Here is a 24318-nt window from a genome sequence, read left to right on the forward strand (position 1 = left end):
CTTTACAAATTAACTATGTTGTGATGTTTCCCGCCAAGCTTTGGGTCAACTTTCAAGGCAAGACTTTTTTTTGAATCCCCAAGACAGCCCGGGACTGAATTCCCAAGAACAGTGGGTACTAGGTGGAAGAGGTCAATTCCCTCAGGAGGCCAATGTGATGTCTGGAGTGGAGATCCCAGGGGCCAGTTCGTCCACACTCACTCCTCCCCGGATGAATAGAACACATCAAACAAAATCTGGGACTCAGAGGAGTCCATCCTGCCAGAGCAGTGGGGGAGAGGTGAATGATCCTGCTGAATTTGTCCCTGGGAGGGCTCAGTCCCTGATGCCAGTGGTGCCTTCGCCTCGCATATCTAGTCCCACACTCCGGAGGAGGAAATAACTACACCATAGAAATATGAACGCTTGTGCACTGTTGCCTCTCTGTGCTTTCCAATACTTACCGAACACAATTAGGTACCCTCATGGCATTTTAAAATTGGAAAGACAGCCTCCAGTCAAATTGGGACTAAGGTTCGACTGAAAATCAAGTTCTTCTGGTGAGGATTGAAGTACAGAGTCCTACCGAACACACTTCTACAAGCACTTCAATTCTGGTTTAAAGGGTTGAGTTAATTTTGTGAGACTTTACCCTGGTAACCAACCCAGTGCTTGACGTGCTCACAGCAGCTTCCAGTAGCACACCAAAGAATCTCGCCAAGTGGATGACGACACTGGGCCTTGTCCATACCTGGTATAGATGAAGCAGTAGTTAACTTTTTATTCAATGCAAGACCACCCAGTCTCACACACAGGTTACATTTTTGTCCCAGCAAGTGACTCCTGGGGGATAAATCAAGCATGTATCCTTCCCTGAGGACTTTCTGATCATTCCTCTATCAAGTTTCTGCTCAACAGTGCACCCCAAAGGCCAAGGAGTCTTTGACACTTGAACACTTTCTGGCTTTAAGATAAGCACTTTGAAGATTTGACCAGAGAATATTTTAACCTCAATACGACCTCAGTGTCGACATTATGGGAGGAGTTCAAAACTGTCATCCGGTGTATAAATAAATATAAAGAACCAGGAAGTCAATTCTGTAGAGCAAGAGATATAGGGCCAGACTTACAAGGCCGTTGCACCTGCTTGCGCCACGCTAGTGCCATTTTTTTTACGCTAATGTGGCATTAAGGAGGCCATTTCCTCGTGCCATATTTTCAAACGTAGGAGGCCACAAAAAATGGCGCAGTGAAATCGACAAGATTTCATTGCAACATTTTTTGTGTCATTTTTAACACCTGCTCTGGGCAGGTGTTAAAGTGACGGGCCAATTTTAACCTATGGGCCTCCCTAGTGCTTTGCTGCACCAGCGTCATAATTTATGGCACTAATCCAGCAAAGCGCCACAATAGCGTTATAAATTATGACGCTGTTGTGGAAATGAGCGCCATGGTGCACCGTATTGTAAATACAGCACAACCATCGTGTTGTTAGGTGGGGCAGGGGCAGCGCAAGAAAAGTGGTGCATCAGGACTGATGCACCACTTTCTTGTAGATCTGTCCCATAATACTTAGAACATGGTTTTCATGGGAAACCGTTAGGCAACTGGAGTGGCCCAGATCAACCCTAAAGTAGGCTTTACTGAATTCATCCAGAACTGTATGGATCTTCTCCCAACACAGGCTTTATGAACTGGGGGACAAGGTAGCGAAGCTGCTGTATTGGCTGGCAAATGAGTAGGTGGGGGTAATAATAGTCTTGTTTATACCAGAGGAGTCTGAGCAACTAATTATGGAAAATGTAGGGATTGTCGAGTAATACAAATGTCTATACGCCCCTGCAGATAGAGCTAGACCCCTAATATTAAACAATCTACCTCTGTCCACTCTCTGAATTTGAGTAGATGGATCTAGATTGCCCTGGCATACCAGAAAGGTTTCTGCAGGCAATATTTCCTCAGACAAAACCCAAGGCCCAAATGGGTTTCTGCGAGAATTTCCTAAGAAGTATGTACTGCTTATGATACTGCTCCTGTTTGCCCTATTCAAAGACGCTTGCCTGCTGGCTCCTTTCTCCACGACCTGTGCAGAGCAACTATGCCCATCATCTTAAGAGGCAACCCGCCTCACAGGTGTAGCCCATATCGACCAATATCACTTTTTTAAATGTTAGAATGAAGATATTAGCTAAGATCCTAGAGAACACACTGTCTAAGGTAAAATGCTCCCTCATTCATGGTGACCAGAACGGCTTATACCGGGTCCCAGGACTCGCCACTGTCATCAGCAGTTACACGTTGTGTTGGTTCGAGCCCACGAAGTACAGGGAGATGCTGCCTTGATATCAGTTTACTTTGAAAGAGCCTTTGACACAGTGAGCTGACCTTTCCTACATCAAGCTTTTCAGAAGCTAGCTTTTGACCCATATGGGAGGAGATATATGGAGGCACTGCGCACTGCTCCTTGAGCACAGGTCAGAGTGAATGGAGTATTATCTTCGCCCTTTGCAATGGAACATGGCATGCAACAGAGGTGCTCACTTTCCTCCTCATGTTCACATTAATAAAAGAACCTCTGGCATGGTGAATCCGCTGTGACCCACAGCTAAGGGCTTCCTTGGGAGCAATGAGCGGGAACATAGGGTTTTGTTCTGTGTGGGTGATCTTCTGCTGTATAATCTGCACCCCATACCTTCTTCTCCACAGCAGTCCAGATGTTACAGATCTAGGGAGACTCATCTGGAGCCTGATTTACAAAGATAAACTTAGACCTAAAGTCTAAGGTTAGACCTGAAGTCTAACCTTAGACTTGAAGTCTAGGTTTAGGCTTGAAGTCTAGGTTTAGACTTCAGGTCTAATGTTAGACTTCAGGTCGAACGTTAGACTTCAGGTCGAACGTTAGACTTCAGGTCAAAACTTGGACTTAAAGTCTAAGTTTAGACCTGAAGTCTAACTTTAGACTTCCGGTCTAAATTTAGACTTCAGGTCTAAGTTTACCTTTGTGAATTAGGCCCGGGGTCTGCAGGTTAACTGGTACAAAATGTTTTTTTCAAATAAGCATGAGCCTGTCAGACTCCATTAAACATCTACGGGTCAGTGACGGATGGCTGTTTTAAATACATAGGTACATGGGTCAAGAGAGATGTGGACAGGGACAGGGAATCCCCCCATTTCTTAAGCACACCTGGCAAGAGCTAGGGGGTGGGATTCCCTGCCATCGACCATTATGGGACATAGCACACTCTTTAAGATGGTTTCACTGCTGTTCCTATATGTATTGTGAAACTTCTCATTCCACCCTGTCTAGCCAATTGGTCCAGAGACTGCGATCTATAATAAGCACATTCCTATGTAATGGTGATCTGCTGTGAGTCTCCCTCTTTCAATGGATGGGGTTGCAGTATGACGGCATCCTGGAAATGCTGGACATTCAGGCATATTACTGGGTCTCCCACTTAGTTTCCCTCAACAATTTGCCCTTTGGCAACAGGGAGGACCTGGGGATTGGACTGGATCTGGAGCTACTAGAGCCACACAGCATGCATTCTTTACTGTATTGTCACCAGTTTTCCTGTTCACTTCCCTACATTACAAAACTGCTTTTGCAGTGCTGGCATGATGCTTTAATGCATATCAGGTGGCAGAGACTCTCACAATTGAAACCCCATTCTGATGTGGCTTCTGACTACCTCAGGTTGCATGTTTGGATCGTTTCTAGGCATGACATCTCAGACATTTAAAAGATTACTGATGTTTGGGCATTGAGTCTTAGCAAGTGTTTCGAACAGCTATCAAACTAATTTGGGCTGTGCAACTCCCAGTTCTTTCTGTCTACAAATTAGCAATGTATTAGAACTATATAAAGATAGACACAGATGCCTGAGTTCAACCATCTAGAGGCCAAAATAATAACAGAGCAACTGAGGAGGAAAGGGTTCTCTGGACTATACAGATTGCTAATAATTAACACACCAGATGTTTTTGTTGATCTACAGGCCACGTGGGAGCATGGTGTTGGGGTACTAGAGGGGGAAGAATTGACAGAGGCTCTGATTGCCACCCCCAACCCTTGCACACCTTAGCTATATCAGCAAGACTCCAACTAATACAATTTACATATTTCCATACAGCTTTTTCCATATGGCTTTTTCCACACAACCAGGTTCTGGCAGATGTGTAAATTTCCAATTCCTGGTTCTTTCTGCTGTAGTCATCTTCTTACACGTCATATAGGAATGCCCGGTAATTAGGCAATATTAGAAATTAATACATAGATTCCTCATGCAGTAATTGGTCAAACTATTGTTCCTGACCCTAAGATGGCCCTGCTGGGTATTATAGATGAATGAAAGGGATCCAAGGGTGCTGTGGTTGCGTCAAAAAGCATTTGCAGATTTGGGGGCCATGACGCAGTCATTACTACAGTCAGAATGGAACATATGGGGTGCCCATTTAGTCCTCACCTCAGTGTACTAATAAAATGTTGCCTCTCTTGACCAGACGAGAGGAATTTTAATAATGAATGGCTCCTGTTGTGCATGTGACTCCCTATGAGCTGCAGTACGATGTTGATTACTGATGAATTTCACTACACAAATGTTCTGTTTGGTTTATTCGTAAAAACAAAAGGATTTATGAAAAAAATAATTAAGGCAAGGATATCAGTTTTGAAAAAGGACACTCACTTCTTTTGGATCATCACCAGATAGCTTAAATTTCCTTGGAACTTTACTCCTGGCAAACTTGCATCCATTATAGTACATGCTCCACGAACACCCAAATGAGAAAGAGGCACCACACGTCTCACTGTCCAGCCCTTGACATGCACACGTACGTCTGGAAATAAAAAGAGATAGTGGAAAAATTCAGTCAGAGGGCAGTGCAAGTTTACAATTAGGGCCTTATTTAATTTATGGAGGCTGGTCTGCTACCAGGGCAGCGGAGGCATGTATTCTGCTGGCCTGACAGAAGACTGCCATACTTGGAGAACTCCATGAGGAAGACAGAGCCTTTTGCGAGAGATCCTCTGAAGGTTCTGAAACTTTGCTGAGCAGGTGTCATGTTTAATGTGCCTGCACAGCAAAGATTTTTGTTTTTCAAAAACAAACCCCCTAAAGCAGAGGTCTGCCTTCTAAGTAAAACAAAATGTCCCTAGTGTGCTGGTAGTTTTCTCACAGTGAGTGGGAGGTCATTTCTTTGTTTTTTTTTTTTTGGTTTTATTTTGGGGACCCCAGGCTTACCCTGGCATTCTCAAACAGGACAAAATTACACTTTCTCTGCCATCATAAACATGACACTAAATATGCGGGTGATGGGTAACTGCAAGGTTTGAGGAAAGGAAATTCTCCACATTTTTGGTGGATGTTCTGCATTGGCCAAACTCTAAATAAGGACCTTAGACTTCTCTGGTTGGTCAATCAGCTCATATAAACGTCCAGTGACAACACAGCAACATGTTTTTAAGGATACTTGATCCACTGTTTTTTAAATAGTTTTAATCAAACAATTTTAATGTAAAACATTTTTAATCTCAATTTGTAGCTAAACTATAAACGTTTAACAATATGCATAGATTGCATTTTCATCATCAGAGCTGCACAAAATGTGACCATCAGAGCATTAATATATCTAGCTATTGCTAGGCATACAAAATCTATCTCTCATTAAAATTCTAGCTGCCTCTTTCTGTAGGTGACTCTTCTTTGCTGTTCTTCTCTCTCTTTCTAAAAATAAGTGAAAGGCAGGAAAGCAAATGTGTATACCCGAGGTAGAGATCTTCAGTTTTCTCAGTGGACTAGAATGGATCCACCACTGCAGAAGTGACAACTGCATCTCCTACTTTCTTCCAGTTTAATTTACCAGTAACACTCGTCTCCATCTCAAGAATACTACGGGGGATGCCATTGACAAAGAATTTTACACAATACCTAAACGATATAGCTTTTGAGAGATTAGGGTCTACACAGTGGGACACCAGTACTCCTACAGTTCCTATCAATGAACCACTGTTTATAATTACAGATTAACATTTCTGACTAAATTCAATTGGTGGAGTGAACAATTTGAACACCACTGGGCCTTTACTAATTTGCTAACATAAGAGACGTGTTAAGATGCAAGAATCCAAGAGTACATGTTGTGTGCTTCATAAACTACCCTTGTTTCATAGGGTTCCTATTGGCTGACAGTTATTTACTTCACACATCATTGAAATCTAATCAGTTCTTCATTTAAATAGTAGTTCTAACAATCCATGCCCCGTAATTGGAGACACGTGTCCTGCTTTGCCCCTGCAGGTGGCCGAGTAAGCCAATTGTTAGGTTTGACAGAAGTTGACGATACTGGAGTGTCAGACTTAGGTGGAAGTTTCTGTAGGGCAGCCCCTTTCCCCGTCCGATCATTCTCACAGGCATCTAGAAATGAATGGACGCACAGGGATTCTGTAACTACACGCAGTCATTGGCCAGAAGCGCAAATTATACACTACAGGTTTTTTTTCTTCTTGTTATCTCCGTGCACTGCTCCCAGAGATCCGTATTCTATGACACTGTGGATATTTACCCACTTCCCCGCGAATTGTAGTGTGTACAGTTTAGCTCCCTCTGCAAGCCTTACTCCCACTGCAGAACTCTTCTTCAAAGGTCTCTCCCCGAAGAGTAGGACGTGCATAACGCGTTTGAGAGACAAAGGAATGTAGTGAAATGTATAAAGAGAAGGGCTAAACGTATGCAAAGTGTAGCTTCAGGTGCCCAAAACACGGCAGAGGGTACACACTGTGCCACTGAAGATACACAATATGTTTAACGTGTGTAGGACATCGCTGCGTGTGTGATGGGGGTTGTTGCGCATGGGCAGGGTATGGTTCAGCATTCGTACAGTGTGTGAGAGAGAAAGCACTGTGTGGCAGAGGATGCACCGATCATGGCATAGGGTTTGCAGTGTGGGTGTTAGGGGAGAGTGGCTGAAAGTGTGCTGGACATGACTGGAGAGTTGAAATACAGCATAACTGGGACTGTGCAGATCTAGATTTGGGGATTATACAGGGCATGTCTAGGATTATGCACCATGTAGCTGTTTATGCACAGGACGAGGGTGTGCTTACCGTGGTTTTGGATGACCAGAGCACAACTGGTGTCTTGTGGAATGTGGCTTGGGTTGTGCAGAGCACAGGCAGTAATATGCAGGCTATGGCTGTGTTGCGTAAAGGGCAGCTGGGTATGTGCATGACATGGATTGAGATATTGGGTAAAACTGCAGAGACTAGCAGGAGTTGTGCAGGGCTCAGGTCCAGAGTAAGGAAGTTCAGAGCCTATCCAACATATTAGCTAACTAACTGGGTGGTCCCCCTCCCCCAGTAACAAATCCTTTTTAAGCCACTTATTATAACGTGGCAACATATTGTCCCAGCTATCTAAGGCATTGCCCTACAGTAGCCTTCACCTAAAATCGGCCTATCAGGGCCTTTGGTCTGCACCGGAGGGTTGCTCCACTGGAGTATTTTAAATGAAAGACAGCCCTCAGTGACAACTAAACTGCACTAAATGTTTGAAAGAAAGCAGATACCAATTTTAAAATTGATCACTATTCATTGCTAAAATAAAGAACGAAAAAAAGAAACGTAAAATGACTGCATCTCCCACAATGCTGTGACCGTTCTAATGTAAGGCAAGGTGATAATTTCAGTGCAGCTTCAAGTGCTGCCACAATCTTGTTTGATGACCAGTCCGAGGGCACGCATGGTATGCTGTGGATCTGTGGGACATGGCTGAGGGTGTGCAGGGCGCATAGCATGGATAAGGAGGTCTAGGTAATCATGGTAATCAGGGCACAGGGCAGGAGCAGAAGAGTGACTGGCTATTAGTGTTCAGGGCGTCTTGCCAAACAGTGGACGGCTCAGAGATCATTTTCAGTAATATAAAATTACAGGCTACGTAATATTGATGCAGGTAAGAGTAATCTGATGGCCAATCAGCATAAAAATCACCTGATGGGCGCAGTGCTGCGGTTAATGTGTGACAAACATACGCCTCACATACATCTTTATTTCTTTTTCAAGGTAACACTTTCAACCCAGCAATTCAGGAAGAAATTTGAGCATAATTACCAATTCATACAAAAGCATGATTGTTGTTTGTAACTTCCAAATGAGTAACCACAGAAAAACGATTAATTTTAGTCCAGGTAATAAAGTGGTGATGCTGCACTTATAATGAGCAATTGCAACACCCTAACAATAATCTATCCCACATTCTGGTCAAGTAAGTGTATTTTTGATGCTTAAGAGCCACCTCAGAAATGTTTTGATGATTGGGTCGGGGGGGGGGGGGGCAGTACTGATGTATGTACTAGTCACGAGGAAATACAAGGCACCTGCTGTGCTTCAGGATGGTGATGATAGGGTGGGAGTGTGTTGGATCCCAAAGAGTTTGGCACAGGATGGAATCATTATCTTTTGATCTTCAGAGCAAGGATTTGAATCGTGGTCTTTTGATCTTCAGGGCACAGCCACTAGAGCTTCGTGGAATGTTGAATATCCCTCCTGCAACCTGCCACCCACAGGGATCCCCAAATCCTTTCATTTGAGGTGGATTTGGCTGTCATCTGCATGCATGTGGTGATTGATGCAGTGTGCTTGAATGCAGGCTAGCAAAACAATTTGCAAAATAGTTGATCCAAGTACAGGTCTTCAACTGATGGCGGTAAGATCAGACAGGAATGAGCAAGTTTGACACTATGAATATGATTATCTATGGTGGGCATGAAGCAGAATAGGGTGGTCTTTCCCATTTATGTGTGTGCAGCCAGGCAACTGAGCAGCATATTGTGGCCAATTGTGTCAGAAGGTAGCTGACTGACTGAAGGCATGTGTACAGTATAATCTCCCTCACCCACCTGGTGGTCTGATGCCCAAAGTATCTACACTCCCCTTACAGTGCAAGGAACTTGAGGGCCTTCGCAAAAAGTCACAGACCAATTGTTTCATGTACATTAGTGAGGCTGAATTGAATTGTGACTCTCTGGGAGGTAGCAAATGCCAGGAGAGAGGCCTGCATGGGGTAGCAGAAATCCATCCCAGCAAAAACATTTGAAATGTGTCTGCTTTGGATCCCTTTCCCTTAGAGGTGGATGCGTCACTATTCCACAAAAAGTGGTCCATTGTGATTGCGACATCATAGACTGCATGCAGTGGTCCACAGGGTCACTGTCAGCATCTTTCTATGTCTGCAACCTGGAAAAGCATAGTATAAGCACTCAAATTTTGACAGCCTAATTTATAGATTGAGCATAGCAGCGCACAAGTGCTGCTTTTCTGATGTATTGTATGTATCTGGGCTTTTACCCACACCCACCTCAAGCCCATCACTGTCACTCGTTCGTGGGCTTGCCTTTCAAAAATCCTTTGTTTTTGTTGGTAAATGCTTCACGTTTGTCCTTCCTTGGGGCGGTTTTGTAACCGCCTTAGCCATCGACCCTGTTACATGGATAATTGCACTTTTGCTGATATCTTTGACTGCAAGCAAACGTCTTTTTCCTTTTGTCTCTCTCCTTCGGGCTCACGCTCATGGCAGCTGTGGCGCTTTCAATCGGCTCACTTATGTCAACTTTTTTACTTTTTATTTTCAGTCTGTGTGCCAAGAAAAGTCCAGTTATGAATTTACAATGCTAATAGCTGTAGCTCGAGCAAACGTGAGACCCATTGCATTGCAAATGCTTGTTAACACTTGCCCTCAGCAAGTGGCAGCCATTCCATACTTTCTCGCTGCAAGGACGTCATGATTCATTTGTGCACCACCTCGATAATCACAAGGAAGAAGCACGCACCTTGGCCTTCCTCATTACCTAGCTGCTTGCAAGGTTTTGGACAACGCTTACATTGTGATTACTATTGCACATTTGGGCATTGCAAAATGAGACTTTGCATTTGCGCAGAGAGTTACACTGTTTTTGCAAATTAAGGGGCAGATTTATGAAAAGTGGTGCAGCACCTAGTGCAGCTCCACTTTTCTAGCACCCCTTAGTTTCCCCCAAATGCCACTATGGTAGCGCCGTATTTAAAGTACGGCGCACCATGGCGGTAGTTAGGGTGACTAGCATCATCACTTTTTACGCCCGATTGCAAACATTATGCCTGGCGCAAGCATAATGTGACGCAAGGGGTTACAAAGTGGCGCATTGCATGCATTTTGCCACTTTGTAAAAATGGCGCAGCGTTTTTTCCCTTCCAATGACACATTAGCGTAAAAAGTATTCCGCTAATGTGGCGTTGGAACAGCACAAGGCCAGATAAATCGGCCCTTAGTCTTTTGAGTATCAGGGCACCTGTCTCTCAGAACTGTGCCTTGAGGTCCAGAATCATCAGTGCACATGTGACAGATGTTTTGTTCTATAGTTTTATTGCTGTCAACTCACACAGACTGAACAACACTTGGCAGATTGTTGACCCCCAGATGTGCGGTTTTCAGTGCCTTTGTAGTGCAGGGAAAGCTTGAGCTGGGATAGCAGTTCGGTACTTCTTCAAAATCAGAGCAGTGGTCCAGGATTATTTGTCATTTTAAAGAAGACTCCTGGTGATAGATTGGTTAAAGAGTTACCATTGAGGTGGATGAGGATCGAAGTAAGATTTGGGGGGTCGATCATGAATCTCGTGTTGCAGATATCAGCAGTTCACACTATTTTTTTCCAAGGATAAGGGCATTTTAGTGAGATCCAGTTCTTGAGCGGCATGGAACTGCAGAATAGTAGTGAGCAAATCTGCTTGGTTCCAGGGATGAATAGACAACTGAGACAATAGATTTATTATAGATAATTATTTGAGGGACATGGCCTTCTGAAAGAATGCCTTTATTTGCCATCTTGTGGTTTGCCTCACATCCTCAAAAGTATATTTAGTGTTATCAGCTAAAGCATTGACTTTAAACGACAGTCTCTCAAGCGCTACTTTTCATTTCAGATAACAATGCTCTACCATTTTATGTCCTTTCGTTTGTTGCGTTAGGTTTTATTAGGCTTGTGGGGGCATTGCAGTTGGCCACGGGCAGTCTTTGTCTTCTCTTCAGGCTAGCATTTCACTGTGGGTTGGTAGTGGTGGATCCTCTATGTCTTGAAAGGCTTGCGCAAGTTGTGGTATATATTTTTTTGGTTCCTGTGGATGAAAGTTGGGATGGAACGGTTGCACAATTTAGTTTAGCGCAGAGTAGAGGAAGCTAACTAAGACATGATCTGTGCAAGATAAAGACAAACTCCATGATTCAGAATCGAGCCATCAGAAAGAACAGGAGGGTGTAGATTTGATTCTTGGACAATTTTTCTCTCAGTTACGTGAATGAGGCCTGCTCTGCCTATATCACTGATTCACTGCACACATGCTGAAGATGTTGTCATGCCATGTGGAGAGGTTACATACTATAAGTGCCTGATGTGAAATACCAGTGCATACGTTGGGATCACCTCACTGCAGAACACATCAGTCTAGTGACCTCCACTGCAAGCCTAAATCTGATTCAAAGTCCTCTGCCTCATGCACAGGACCTCTGATAGAGGCCCTGGTTACCTGTCAAACAAAATCAAACTCTTCACAACCAAGTATGAATTGTGCTCTGACACCCAGAACCTTGTATCCGAATCAAAATACACTAGAGCAGTATGGGAGGGTGAAGGTTGTTGGTTACACCGCCAATGCTGTGAAATTCTTTGCTATTGTATACACTAACATTCTTGTTAGTAAATGGAAAGCTCAAAAAAGCTTGGAAGGCGATTTAAAACAGAACTATTTATAGTGCCATAGATTTGATTCTACCAGGAGAAACGTAGCTCCTTCTGGCTAATAATTCCATATGTGGTTGTCTACAATTGCCTTAATGAGGTACTAGGACAGGAAGGAGGCAGATGAAGAAGTTACCTACCTTCGGTAGCAATTTATCTGGTAGAGATATATTCTAGTTGCAACTTGTTCATCTGATAGAGACGTATATTTGCAGATTCTTTACCTTAGAATAGATACCCAAGCAATACCAGAGGTGGGCTGCAAATCAAGATCATACTTTAAAAGTCCTGCAGGACCGAACAACCAAAGTAGCTGTCTCTGCGGACCTGACTGTCCAGGCAGTAATGTTTTGTGAACTTGTGCAGAGAAGCCCACAATGCTGCCTGTCAGATATCCAGGACAGGAATGTTGCGTGCTAACACTGTGGTAGCAGCTGTAGCTCTGGTTGAGTGAGCATGCAAGCCCTGAGGGTTTTGCTTCTTTGCCAGAGCATAGCACATTTTGATGCATAACAGTACCCATTGTGAGATGATACGCTTCTGCACTGCCTTCCCTTTCTTCACACCCACATATCCAACAAAGAGTTGATCATCCACCTGGAAATCTTTAGTACGACTGAGGTAGAACGCCAACACTCTTTGGATCCAGACTGTAGAGTCTCTCCTCTTCATGAGAGGGATATGGGGGTGAGTGAAAAGTAGGCAAAGTGATAGATTGGCCTACATGAAAAGGGGTAACAACCTTACGAAGGAAGGAGGCTCTTGTGCAAAGCACCACTTTGTCAGGGTGGACAGACAAAAATGGTGACTTGGAAGAAAGATCTTGAAGCACACTCACACTGGGAGCAGAGGTGATGGCAATACAAAAAAACAGTCTTGATGGTTAGGAGCCGCAAGGGACAATTGTGCATTGGCTCAAAAGGGGCACACCTAAGGTAAGTCAGGACCAGGTTCAAGTCCCATTGGGGCATAATGAACGGGGTCGGAGGAAACAAATGGGTAAGTCCCTTAAGGAACCTTCCAACAATGAAAGATTTGAATAAGGAAGGTTGGTCTGGCAATCTAAGAAAGGCAGAGATGGCTGATAAATAACCATAATGAGTGCCCAAAGCAGAGCTCTGCTGGGCCAAAGAAAGGATAAATAAAAGTACCTCAGAGAGAGGTGCAGAAAGAGGGTCAACAGACTTGTTGGTACACCCTGCCACAAATTTATGAAAACAACAGGCGTATACCAATTTGGTGGAGGGATGCATGGCTGCCAAGATAACATCACAGACTTCGGGCAGAAGGTCGAAAGCTGTCAACTGTTGCCGCTTAATCACCACGCAATAAGGAGGAGACTGGATAGGGTCGGGTAGAGAACCGTCCCCTGCTGCTACGACAGAAGGTCCTCCCAAAGAGGCAGTCTGATCGGAGGATCCGTAGCCATGCTCAGTATATCTGGATATCAGACTCTTCGTGCCCAGTCCAGGGCCTCAAGGATTACTTGGAACCGGTCATTCTTGATGTGCTTCAGAGCTCTGGACAGACGTAGTATTGGAAGGAAGGCGTAAAGAAGGCCTGAGTTCCACTTGAGAGGAAAAGCGTTGTAGAGCGAGTGCCGCCATGAAAATTCCAACGTGCAAAACAGTTGATATTGCATGTTCTCTGTGGAGGCAAACAGACCTAACCAAGGCTCACTCTACTGCTGAACGAGACTTTGAGTCACCTCCAGATTGGGATGCCATTTGTGATTGACTATGCATCTACAGATGAGGTTGTCTGCTCTGGCGTTCAGAGACCCCACCGGATGTAGAACCACCAGCGTGATGTCCTGATGTTCCAGCCATTTCCAAAGGCGTAGAGCCTCTTGACAAAGGGTCCACGACCCAACTCCGCCCTACTTGATGCACTATCACATGGCGGTAGTGTTGCCTGTGAACACCTGCACCACTTTCCCTTTTAGAGAGGGAAGGAATCCCTTCAATGCAAGCCGGATTGCCTGGAGCTCCAAAAGACTGATGTGGAGTCTGGATTCTGCTGGAGGTTAGAGACCTCTGATCTCTGCCTCTCCTATGCGGCCGCTCTATCCTAGGAGTGACGCATCTGTCGCTCCTGTGATATCTGGTTGGGGAAGGGAGAGGGATCCGACGCTGACACACAATAGCGATTTGAAAACCAACACTGCAGGTCTTTCGCAGTTCTCTCCAAGATCTGGACCATGTCGGAGAGATTCCCCTGATGCTGCGCCCATTGGAACTGCAGGTCCCACTGCAGAACCCGCATATGCCACCTGGCATGTGTTACCAGCAGGATGCAGGAGGCCATGATGCCCAACAGCCTCAGTCATTCTCACCAAAATCCAAGAGTGAGGCTGAAACATTGGAATCATAGCCTAAATGTCCTGGACTCACTTTTCGGGAGGATAGGCCTGAAACTGCACTCAGTCCAGAACCGCTCCAATGAAAGGGAGCATCCGAGAAGGAGTCAGGTGTGACTTTGGCGCGTTTATAATAATCCCCATTGAATGCAGAAGGTTCGCTGTAGCTGGAAGGTGGGAGACAACTTCCTGGGGCGTGTTCGCCTTCAACAGCCAGTCGTCGAGGTAGGGGAAGACTGAAACCCCTAACGTGCACAGCTGAGCTGCAACTACCGCCATCACTTTTGTGAACACCTGAGGGGTGCTGGTAAGGCCGAAGGGGAGCACGGTAAATTGAAAGTGCCCATAACCTACCACGAATAGCAAGTAGCGCCTGTGGCCAGGCAAGGCAGATATATAGAAATAAGCATCCTGCAAGCCCAACACTACCATCCAGTTTCCTGGGTCCAAGGCAGACAGAACCTGAGCCAGAGTAAGCATTTTGAACTTCTCCTTCTGCGGAAGAGATTAACGGTCCGAAGGCCTAGGATAGGACATAGGCCCTTGTCCTTTTTGGGCACCAGAAAGTAGCAGGTATAACAACCACAACCTACTTCTGGTGCAGGGACCCTCTCTATGGCTCCCTTGGCCAAGAGAGCCTACGACTTCCTTGCGGAGAAGTGCCAGACGATCCTCTGGTAAGCGGGCGTAGGATGGAGGCATGGCCAGAGGGGCAGTCTCGAAGGGGAGGGAGTAGTCCCTTCGGACAATCTGCAAAGCCCACCTGTCCGTCGTGATGGATTCCCAGTGGGGCAGGTGATGGTGAATCCTGCCTCTGGTCTGAGATGGGGGAACGGACTAGGAAGGCTTGGAGGCTGCTGCAGGGACAGAGGTGGACTGGGCAGACCTCTGGCTTCCTGTCCCACGAGCCCATGGGATTCCGCATCCATGGCCGCGTAGTGGCTGGGAAGCATGTGTGGCTCTGTGGCTCTGTGGCTGGCAGGGTAAGGACGCGACAAGGAGCCCCTTCCGTGGCCACGAAAGGGGCAAAAAGCGAACTGTGGGGGACGAGAGGCAGTCACTAGGCCAAGGGACTTAGTCGTAGCTTTGTCTCTGAAGAGACGGGTACCATTGAAGGGCATGTCCATGAGAGACTGTTGGACATCTCCTGAGAAACCAGACGTCCTCAACAAGGCGTGGCGCCTCAAGGCCACCATTGACGGAACCGATCTACCCACTGAGTCGGTCGTGTCAAGCCCACAACAAATCGTGAACTTAGCCGTATCCCTCCTATCAGCAACGGCTTGGGAGATGACGGCCCGGGCCTCTTATCACACAGTGAATTGGTGTAGAGGCCCAAAAGGCATGCAGTATTCATACACTGCAATGCCAGACTGGAGGATGAAAATATCTTCTCACCAATTTGGTCCAGTTTCTTTGATTCCCTAGCGGATGGGAATGCGCCAGATGAAGAGGAAATCTGGATGACAAGGCTCTCAGGCGTGGGGTGTTGGGACAGGAATTTAGGGTAATTTATGGTTGGCCAATGGTGGCGGGTAATTGTCCTATTCACAGGAGCCCCTGTGCTGGGTCTGGACCAAGTACCTAGAAGGGCATCAGTGAGGGCTTCATTAAATGGAAGAAGAACCTCTGTCAGGAGGTTAGTCCTGACTGTCACAGTGGGAAGCTCAAGGCTAGGACTTCAGCCACCCTACTGAAACCCATGGAGTAAGACGCTCCCTCCACCGTAGCCACGGTAGGAGGAGAAAGCATGCCAGTGTCTGGAGAAGTATCCAGACCACTAGCGTCCCCCAATTCCTGTCCAAGTAAGGGTTTTCTAGCTGGTATTCTAAAGGGTCCAGTGCCCCTCAATCCTTCCTCATATTCGCACCCATAATAATAAGGGTCCGAATCCAATCTGGGGTGAGTAACCTTGTTGAAGTCGGAAGCGGCGTTGATTCGATGCTGTTTCGGCTACGGTCGTCAGAGATCAGGATTGGGTCAACGTTGATTATGGGCCCAACCAACATTGGGAGCGTCGACGTCTTACCTGGCGCTGGGGAAGGTCACAATGGTATGACTGGTGTCGGCATGGATCCGGAGGGGCCCTCAAAAGTTGGAGCCATGGTGTGGAACCCAAAGGGCCCCCATCCAAATCTCCAGGCCCCACTGGATTTTCAGGGGGTTCAGTCTTCCCAAAAATGAGGTGCATGGCCTCATAAAACTAAAGTTGGGCAGGAGTGGCTCCGGCTCCCGGAAACTCAGCGATGCGTGGAGCTGACCCAGAAGTAGGCTCCACGGAGGTAAGCCTTGAGCGTCGACGCTCGTCCCACATCTCATCGGACAAGCAACAGGGTGAAGTCGAAGAACATTTAGCCTTCTTTGACCTGAATGTCCCAACGATTTGGAATGGGACAAGGACGAGTGATGGTGACTCTGCAAGCGGTCTTGAGACCTTCCTCTCGAGCGAGACCGGGAGTGACGCGGAGTCGAGTGCCGGGCTGCCATAAGCTTTTAGGGACCGCTCCCTCGAAGCCTTCGGGTTCGTGGCCCAGCACTCGGAGCACAACTTCAGGTCGTGGTCAGGCTCCAGACACAAAAAACAGACCAGGTGCAGGTCTGTCACCGACATCATGCAGTGACAGGTGTTGCAAGGATTGAAGCTGGTCCTACGAGACATCCCGCGATGCACCAAAAAGCTGACAAAAAGGTCAAAGTCGATAAAAAATTGACCAGGGTTGCTCTTCTCCGGATCTGCGCTTGGCGTGGAAAGAAACTAACTGACGTCAGCACACCGGGGTGGCGCTTAAGTACGACTGGGATGTCATCATGGCAACCATGACGAACGCAGAGTCGACCGACACCACCTGACGGCACGCAAGGGTACTGCTCAAAGAAAAATCTCCAGATCCAGTCTGACGCCTGAGGAAATTCTAAGGTAAGGAATCAGCAACTAGAAGTCTCTATTACATTAGAAAAACACTGGATAAATACAAAAAAATGATTAATCAAAATGATTATGGTTCCTGTTAACTGCAGGTTTATCACTTGGCTGAAAGCAGGTCTGAGTGAGATCACTTACTCTTCATTCAGCGCACAACGCCGAGCTGTTATGGCACCATACTTCGGCAAAGTGTCTGTGAGCTCCTTGTACAACGTGTCAGCTAAACTCCGACTTATGCCTTCCCACACCAAAATGACAATCACCACCACTGCAGTCTCACAGGAATGGCCAGCACGCTCTCTAACTAAGCAAAGCAGCTTTTCAGTTTTGCTACCTCTCCGGATTACCTGTGGGGCAAAAAAGAAGCAAGAAATAGACATTAAGATCAATAAAGCCAAGTGTTCATTCTTCTGAAAGTAAGCCTGTGTGTAAAGGATGGAACATGATGAACCTCACATATTAAACTCACACAACAGATCGCAAATGTAAACGTTTAATTAAATACCACATCACATGTACAGAACATTGTTCTACTGCACAAACAGGAAAGGGAGATTTATACATACAACATTTTCTGCTAAAAATACATTTTAACAAAATTGTAAAGATTTTTCTACATTTACATATTTGAATTTTACATAGTGTATCGTTTGTTGATAACTGTGCTGTCAAATCAATGCATGTGGGCATCAGTTCTAAGGTTTAATATCTAGCCAACCGCAGTTTATACAGTTAAAGGTGCCATCACTTGACCTTCACCGTGTCAAATTAACTTTAAAATTTCTCAGTTTACTTCACACAAGCTGAGAATTTATTGCTTTGTATGAACATGGCGTCTGCTGAGCAATGTACCTGTCAGGAATTACAGAGCTACGGTGCTGGCTGCTGGCCTAGCTTGCATTGTAACAAATACTTTGATTTAGAGTTCTATGATAAATAAAAATCCTGCAATTTCTGTAGGAAACTAGACACAGAGTGGAATTCACTGGCTGATTTTCCTCCACAATGTTATCTCTATGATTGAAGAAATCGGCTGGGTGAGTATACTCCGTGTTGAAAATTTTCTGAAGAAATTGAAGGATTTTCAGTTCCCAAAGCACTACTACAATGTACCATATTATAAGTAGAAACACACCAATGGTCCATACAACTCACCAAACATGGATAAACGTGCCACCTAAATGTGTTTGACATTGCCCCCAGTAAAAAGCAAATGGATGGGCTGAACTTCAACCCGAATCTACAGCTTAATGTAATATCAATAGCACAATATTGGGGGGGGGGGGGGGATACCGTACATCGATACTTTAAGGGTGTCCAATACAAATCTGGAAAGTTACATGTTGAATGCTACTGGTCTTGGTACAGTTATCCTACAGAAAGCATACCTTGAATGTTATGGGTATAAGCAAATTGTAGATGTATCCGAGAAGGAGGAACGAGAGGTTTTCCGTCCCCAAACATGATGTAATGGAGGACAAGAGTGGATAGCTGTACTCACTGGGCTCATGTAGTAAAGGCACGGCAATAAGGTATTTTTGTTTCCATAGCAGTAGGCCTGGGGGTCTTACCCTGAACCTTTGGGCAACTGGAGGGTTAGAGACAAGACTGAGTGCTAATTAGACCAAGGATTTCATCAATCAGATTCCCGTGCTACTGTTGCACTGCAGACGGGCAAAATATGATATACCCCTCGATTGCTGTAAGATATTTAGAGTTCACTCAAACTATGCCTACAAACTGCCTAAAGAGCAGTTTATTGGACATTTATGAAACTGCAATTGCTGAAGATATTTGAACAAGGTGGGTACGTACAAAACGTGGGACCTAGTAAACCAAAACTAGGCAATAAATAGGGACCTCCAGCAGAAGAAATGAATTATTATTTACCACCCCACCCTAAAAAGGATGCCATTCTGGTGAGAGATGGAGTCGTTTCCTAATTGTTACCTACTTTTTCGAAGGACTACATTATCATCAGTAGTAATTGTAGTGGCCTAAAGTAGGCGACCTATAGGTAATGCTTCGGTGATTACTGTTGCTTTGTTCCAGGCAGGCAATTTGGATGAAAAGGGTGTGGAGGGGTCTTGCCACTATTCTTGAATATAGACATTTGACATTTTTAAAGGGAGAGTACTGGAAACTATTCCTGGAGGACCCTACAAGGGTCTGTGGCGTCATTTGTTTTAATTAATATACATTCAAACTAGGCTAACATTTTCTGCTAATCTAATGTAGTTCGTTATTTACCATGCCAGAGTGCTCATGTCCCACAATAGGTTTTCATTGAGATTAAATTATGGAAATCACTTTTGAGTATGCATTGACAGTGGATGCTGTTGGCTGAATGAGGCCTAACGTTATAAAACAGAAACCAGTTTTAATGTTCACAACAGGGCAGATTTTGGTGGGTTGTACCTCCAGTCTGCAAATTCAAAAATAAATATATTATTAGCATATTTGATGGAAATAGACGCCACGAGGCAAGTATTTCTGCGTTTGATGATGTGGCTCAGAGATAGGCATTAGGAAGTAAACAGTAATTTATGACAGGCAAATAGTCAATGATGCTAGCAATAGGAGAACTTTCTGTTGCAATTAATACAATCAGATTAACATTTACACACTGAAGTAAGACAAAAAAACTCATATTTTAATAGTGAGATTGTATATACTGAGCAATCCTTTATAAGGATAGTAGCCGATATCGGAGAGGGTCTCTGTGCACTGGCTTTAAACCACACTGTTCTCAGCAGCATGAGCTACAACGTCACGCCAAAGACGACACAGTACACTTAAGTCAGGCAGTTGGTGTTGTCTTTGCTGTCAATAGCACCATATGCTAAGAGTTCCTGCACACATATCACAAAAAACACAGTCAGAATATCTACAACACACCACAGATATGCCTTAAAGTCAGCGATATGTTGCCTTCAACAGCACTAACCACCAAAAAATACAACACAGATACAAAACAACACACAGATAAAACATCAGACGGATCCACAACTCAGACATGCCACACATTCAGCAGAACTATGCATAGACTCAGCAGCGGCCACCGCATATATCAAGGGGAGGGGTGGGGAGGCGGGGCAAAAGGAGGGACACAAATAATAAAATGTAAAAAAAGACTTACCTTTTCCACCACCGCTACCATCTCCTTCCACCTCGCTCGCCACTTCTTTCCTGTTCTGGTGTCCCAGCATTCACTGGGACACCAGAATAGGTTCCCCCGCAATCCTGTTGCTGCTTTCATGCTAAAGCTAGCATTAAAGCAGTGCCAGGATTGGTCTGAGCGGCTCGGACTGCCGCTCAGAGATTCCCATGGGGCCTGTGCAGTTTCTCCACTCCAACTGTGTACACAGTAGGGCTGGAGAAACATAAGTGCGCTGGTGTGTTTGGTCAGCCAAACACACATGCACACTTAGTGCACACTCTCTTGATCCTCCCACCTCCCGAGGCCCAGCCCCGCCCCTCCCTTCACACGCTGGCTGAGCCAGCAGCAGAGAAGTAAAACGATATAGAAATATTGTTTTATTTTTCTGCTGCTGGCTGTTATCCAGGGGGGTGACGCCCCTCAGCCATTGCAGAGGAGCGATCGCTGCATAGACTAGCTGTGGGCAACTGAGGTTACAACCATCCTAGTGGATTTGCAAACAATAAGAAAACCATCTGGCTCCACTGCTCTGACACTAAACACATGCACTCTGGCTCCTTGAAAAAGACCCTTTCACCCAATTATCTAATCACTTGTGCCAGTCTTGCAATGTAACCTAATGTTCAACATGCTCAAAACTCAACTAACATAACACAGTCATAGAAAAACATATACCTAAAACAAATAAGTGAACTCAGACTCCATGCGCTCAAGGAAACTCTGCAGCCATACATTCAAGACAGCCCAGTGTCCTGCAGGTTAATTCTAACAGCAGATGCATACTAACCAAATACTGAAAAGATAACATAACCTACATGGGGCGGTGCCAGAGGATTTAGTAAGGTATATTTAAATCATGCCCAGTATCGATGAACAGAAGTTCTCAAATCGTATGGCCTAGTTCGGCTTCCCAGTAAAGCCCTTGCGGCTAACTTTTCAATTTGTGTTGTGAATATATATCTTATTATCTCAAAGCAAGAGAATCACCTATCTCTTCAACATTTTTATTTTTTTGTTGCACAAAAAAGTTTTTGTACATTTATTCCTTAATTTACAATGCAATTATAAATTCCACATTATTTCATAATCATAATCTAAAAACTGCTCTGAAGATTAAAAAACACTTTCAGGCATCCCATTTCATTCACACACTGGCATACTGGTTAATTCTGATAGAAAAGATCTACCACTGCAGACATGAGAGACCATGTAGAATGAAAAGACACCAGAATAGGGAGCCCTTGCCAAAGGTCTTGGCCAGGTGAAGTCCACCAGAAGTGAGGGATCCATACAGCACTAACTGACAAGCAGTGGAAATAGCAGTATAAACGACCTACAAAAGATGTGCAAAGAACAGGCAGAAGGAAATTGAGGTATTCGTAGGTACACATATTTGGGAGACTGGAGAAAAAAATAACAATGAGAGAACCGAATAAGTATATGTGAGAGGTAAAGTATTATTTGATAAGATATACCATACATTTTAGAGAATGAATGATTAACTAACTTTAATGACAGGTGGAAATATAAGATATTTGGATGAAGGCAATAGAATACAGTTGTCCGAAACATTGTGACCAATGTCAACACAATTTTTGTAAATTGGCTGAGAAGTACAGGAGAAATAATTAATCTAGAGTTGTTACAAAATAAACTAAAATGATGTAACTTTGTATTTTCTCTACTATCAGGATTTACCCATTATGTAAATGTGTGACTGAAATGGGGTGCCTGAAATAGTTTTTTATTTAACCTTCTGGACAGATTTTAGAGTAGATGTGTCACGTAGATAGATAATGAAGGAGATGAAATAATGTGTAATTTATAAATGCAGTATAAATTAAAAAGTACAATGTATAAAATCAATTTTGCACAAGATAAAATAAGAAGACCGCAGACAGAAATGATTCTCCTGTTTTGATACTTAAAGCAATTTATATCCCTAGCATGAGGCAAAAAGGCTCATGTGGATGGAAGCAATAGAAGGCAAGTCCTCAATTTAGTTGAAATGTTGAATGTAAGTGCTTGCATTTCAAGAAAAGAAGCCAACTCAATAGGATGAATGGCCCTACAGGGCTAATCACAGGTAGTATGCTATTTAGTTTTGCCTCATTTTGGTAAAAGTATTTTCATCAGAATTCTGTTTAATTGACAGTTAGCATAAACAGACTTTCAAAAACCCAGACCATTTTCAGCAAGACAACCTCCACAATGTACAGTGTGACTGTACTGATTGCAAGACGGCAACAGTGCTGACAACAGCATTGTTACATGGTGCACTTTCGGATTGCAGCACTAAATTTTATAACAACGATAGAGCTTTTTTTGCATGATTAGTGTATCCCCTATACCTTACTCAATTATATTATATCCCAGTAAAATTGTGTGACAATTAGGTCAGCTCAGGTGGAAAAAACTGGCAAGCACGGCCCAGCAGAAGTGAAATAGGGGTGCCTTTAATCCAGAAGTTTTCAGTCAGTTTATTCCTGATTTATCGCATGTATTACCTAATCCCCCCTAATTGGAAGGACAAAATGTCCTTTCTCTTCTATGCAGACGACATGGTCTTTGGCCTAGTTTGGAAAAGCTCTTTAAAACTAAGAATTGTCCCTTCCAATGGAGAAATTAAAAGTTGATTATGCTGACTGGTAAACAAATTGGGGGTGTGCTCCCTGCTTGCGTGATACAGAAGTTACGAATGCCAGGGTGGGTTCTCTTGTCAAATTAATTGCAAATTAAATTTTCATCTAAAGGGTGCCAGAGAAGAATCAATATGAAATATTGCTTGTTATGGTCACATAGGTTAGACCAATCTGATTGCTTAGCTGATGAGGGGGTTTCTAGGTCCCCATTTTTAGTCATCTTGAAAAATCGTCTAGGTGTGTTTTTTAAAGGAGAAATGTAATTATTTAGCTTTAAGGCTTCTTGTCTTTGAGCTCTGCACAATTGTATATGATTTTGGCTAAATCAAGTCCCAGTCCCTATTGTGTTTAAAGCTTGGCAAGTCCAGGGCAAGTGGAAGAGAAGCGGGCCTGCGAGCTGCTTCAAAGACCAAAAGCAATGGTTCACATGCTCTGTGCTTGCCCTAAATTCAGTGATTTGTTGGATTACTAATTGGGCCTTGTTATCCTTCCATTTAACACTTAAGGACAGTTTGATTGCATTAGCAAATTGAGCATTCCCAATTTGATTCAAATGTGCACATTTCTAGATTATCTAAAGTGTTCCATTTTACAGTGGTCAATGGGTGAGTTTGTATTAACCCATTATATTGTGGGGCGTGATTATATTGTGAGATGTGCATGTGTTTGTTAAAAGTAAGTAAGTAAACTAAAAATTAACCTAGAAAAAAGTTTTATCAACTTTCCACTAAATGGGATTTTTGCTGTGTGTTCATGTTACAAGTTGCGCTGTGCAGAGGTACCAAAATTACCGAGCCTATAATCGCCCATTATGGCCCATTATGGCATTCATACATACCCATTTAGCAATAGGGCATCCCTGAGAGCTTCTGCCTTCTTTTCCTGTGTAGATCACTCTCTCTATTCGTATAGCATCACCCTTCTCGCCAAACCTGTAAGAAAAATGTTAGACATTACAGATATTTTAATAGCATCTACTAGCAGGAAAATCAAGTTTTGCCTTTTGTCAGAGGACCATGTGAGAAAATGCTCCTACTACCATAAATAGTAGTACTTAATGTATTTAAGTGCCGAGAGGGCACAACATATAAACCACTTTTAATTTAGGAACTGATCAGAAATATGAATTTGCAAATGTTTTGCTTAGTTTACACTCAGAAAGTATGAACACTTTCTTGTACCAGAGTAGAGTTTGCCGTAGTTTATCTAAAAGGCACTGCCAGAGTTTATCTATCAGAACAAACACACTACTAATCATTTGCCATCTACACTCTTTTACATAATCAGCTTCAATGCAGCTTGTGTTGTGGTAAAGTTGCTGTGTTTTTCATGGCCATTCCATTCTCTTTAGGACAAACATATCAGTAGAGGTAAAACGGTGTAACGAGAATAATAGCTTGTATAGCAATGAACGTTTCTAAAAGATACCCTTCATTCTCCATTTAAAGTTAAATATAATTATTAAAATATTTAAACCATTTTTAGGATCCTA

At 44.0% G+C, this 24318-nt stretch overlaps 1 protein-coding gene across 2 annotated transcripts in view; it reads right to left on the bottom strand.

Annotated features, from left to right (window-relative positions):
• Positions 1-24318, bottom strand: part of TET2 (tet methylcytosine dioxygenase 2) — a 208574-nt gene that overhangs the window by 40711 nt on the left and 143545 nt on the right. For both annotated transcript variants that reach the window (XM_069241407.1, XM_069241398.1), the window contains 3 exons: positions 23665-23758; positions 17163-17371; positions 4665-4815 (listed from right to left, as the gene is read on the bottom strand). In XM_069241407.1, the coding sequence (XP_069097508.1) occupies positions 4665-4815; positions 17163-17371; positions 23665-23758 (454 nt within the window). The remainder of the gene's footprint in view (positions 1-4664; positions 4816-17162; positions 17372-23664; positions 23759-24318) is intronic.

The sequence above is a fragment of the Pleurodeles waltl genome, chromosome 1_2 (genome assembly GCF_031143425.1).
Source record: "Pleurodeles waltl isolate 20211129_DDA chromosome 1_2, aPleWal1.hap1.20221129, whole genome shotgun sequence".
Taxonomy (NCBI): Eukaryota; Metazoa; Chordata; class Amphibia; order Caudata; family Salamandridae; genus Pleurodeles; species Pleurodeles waltl.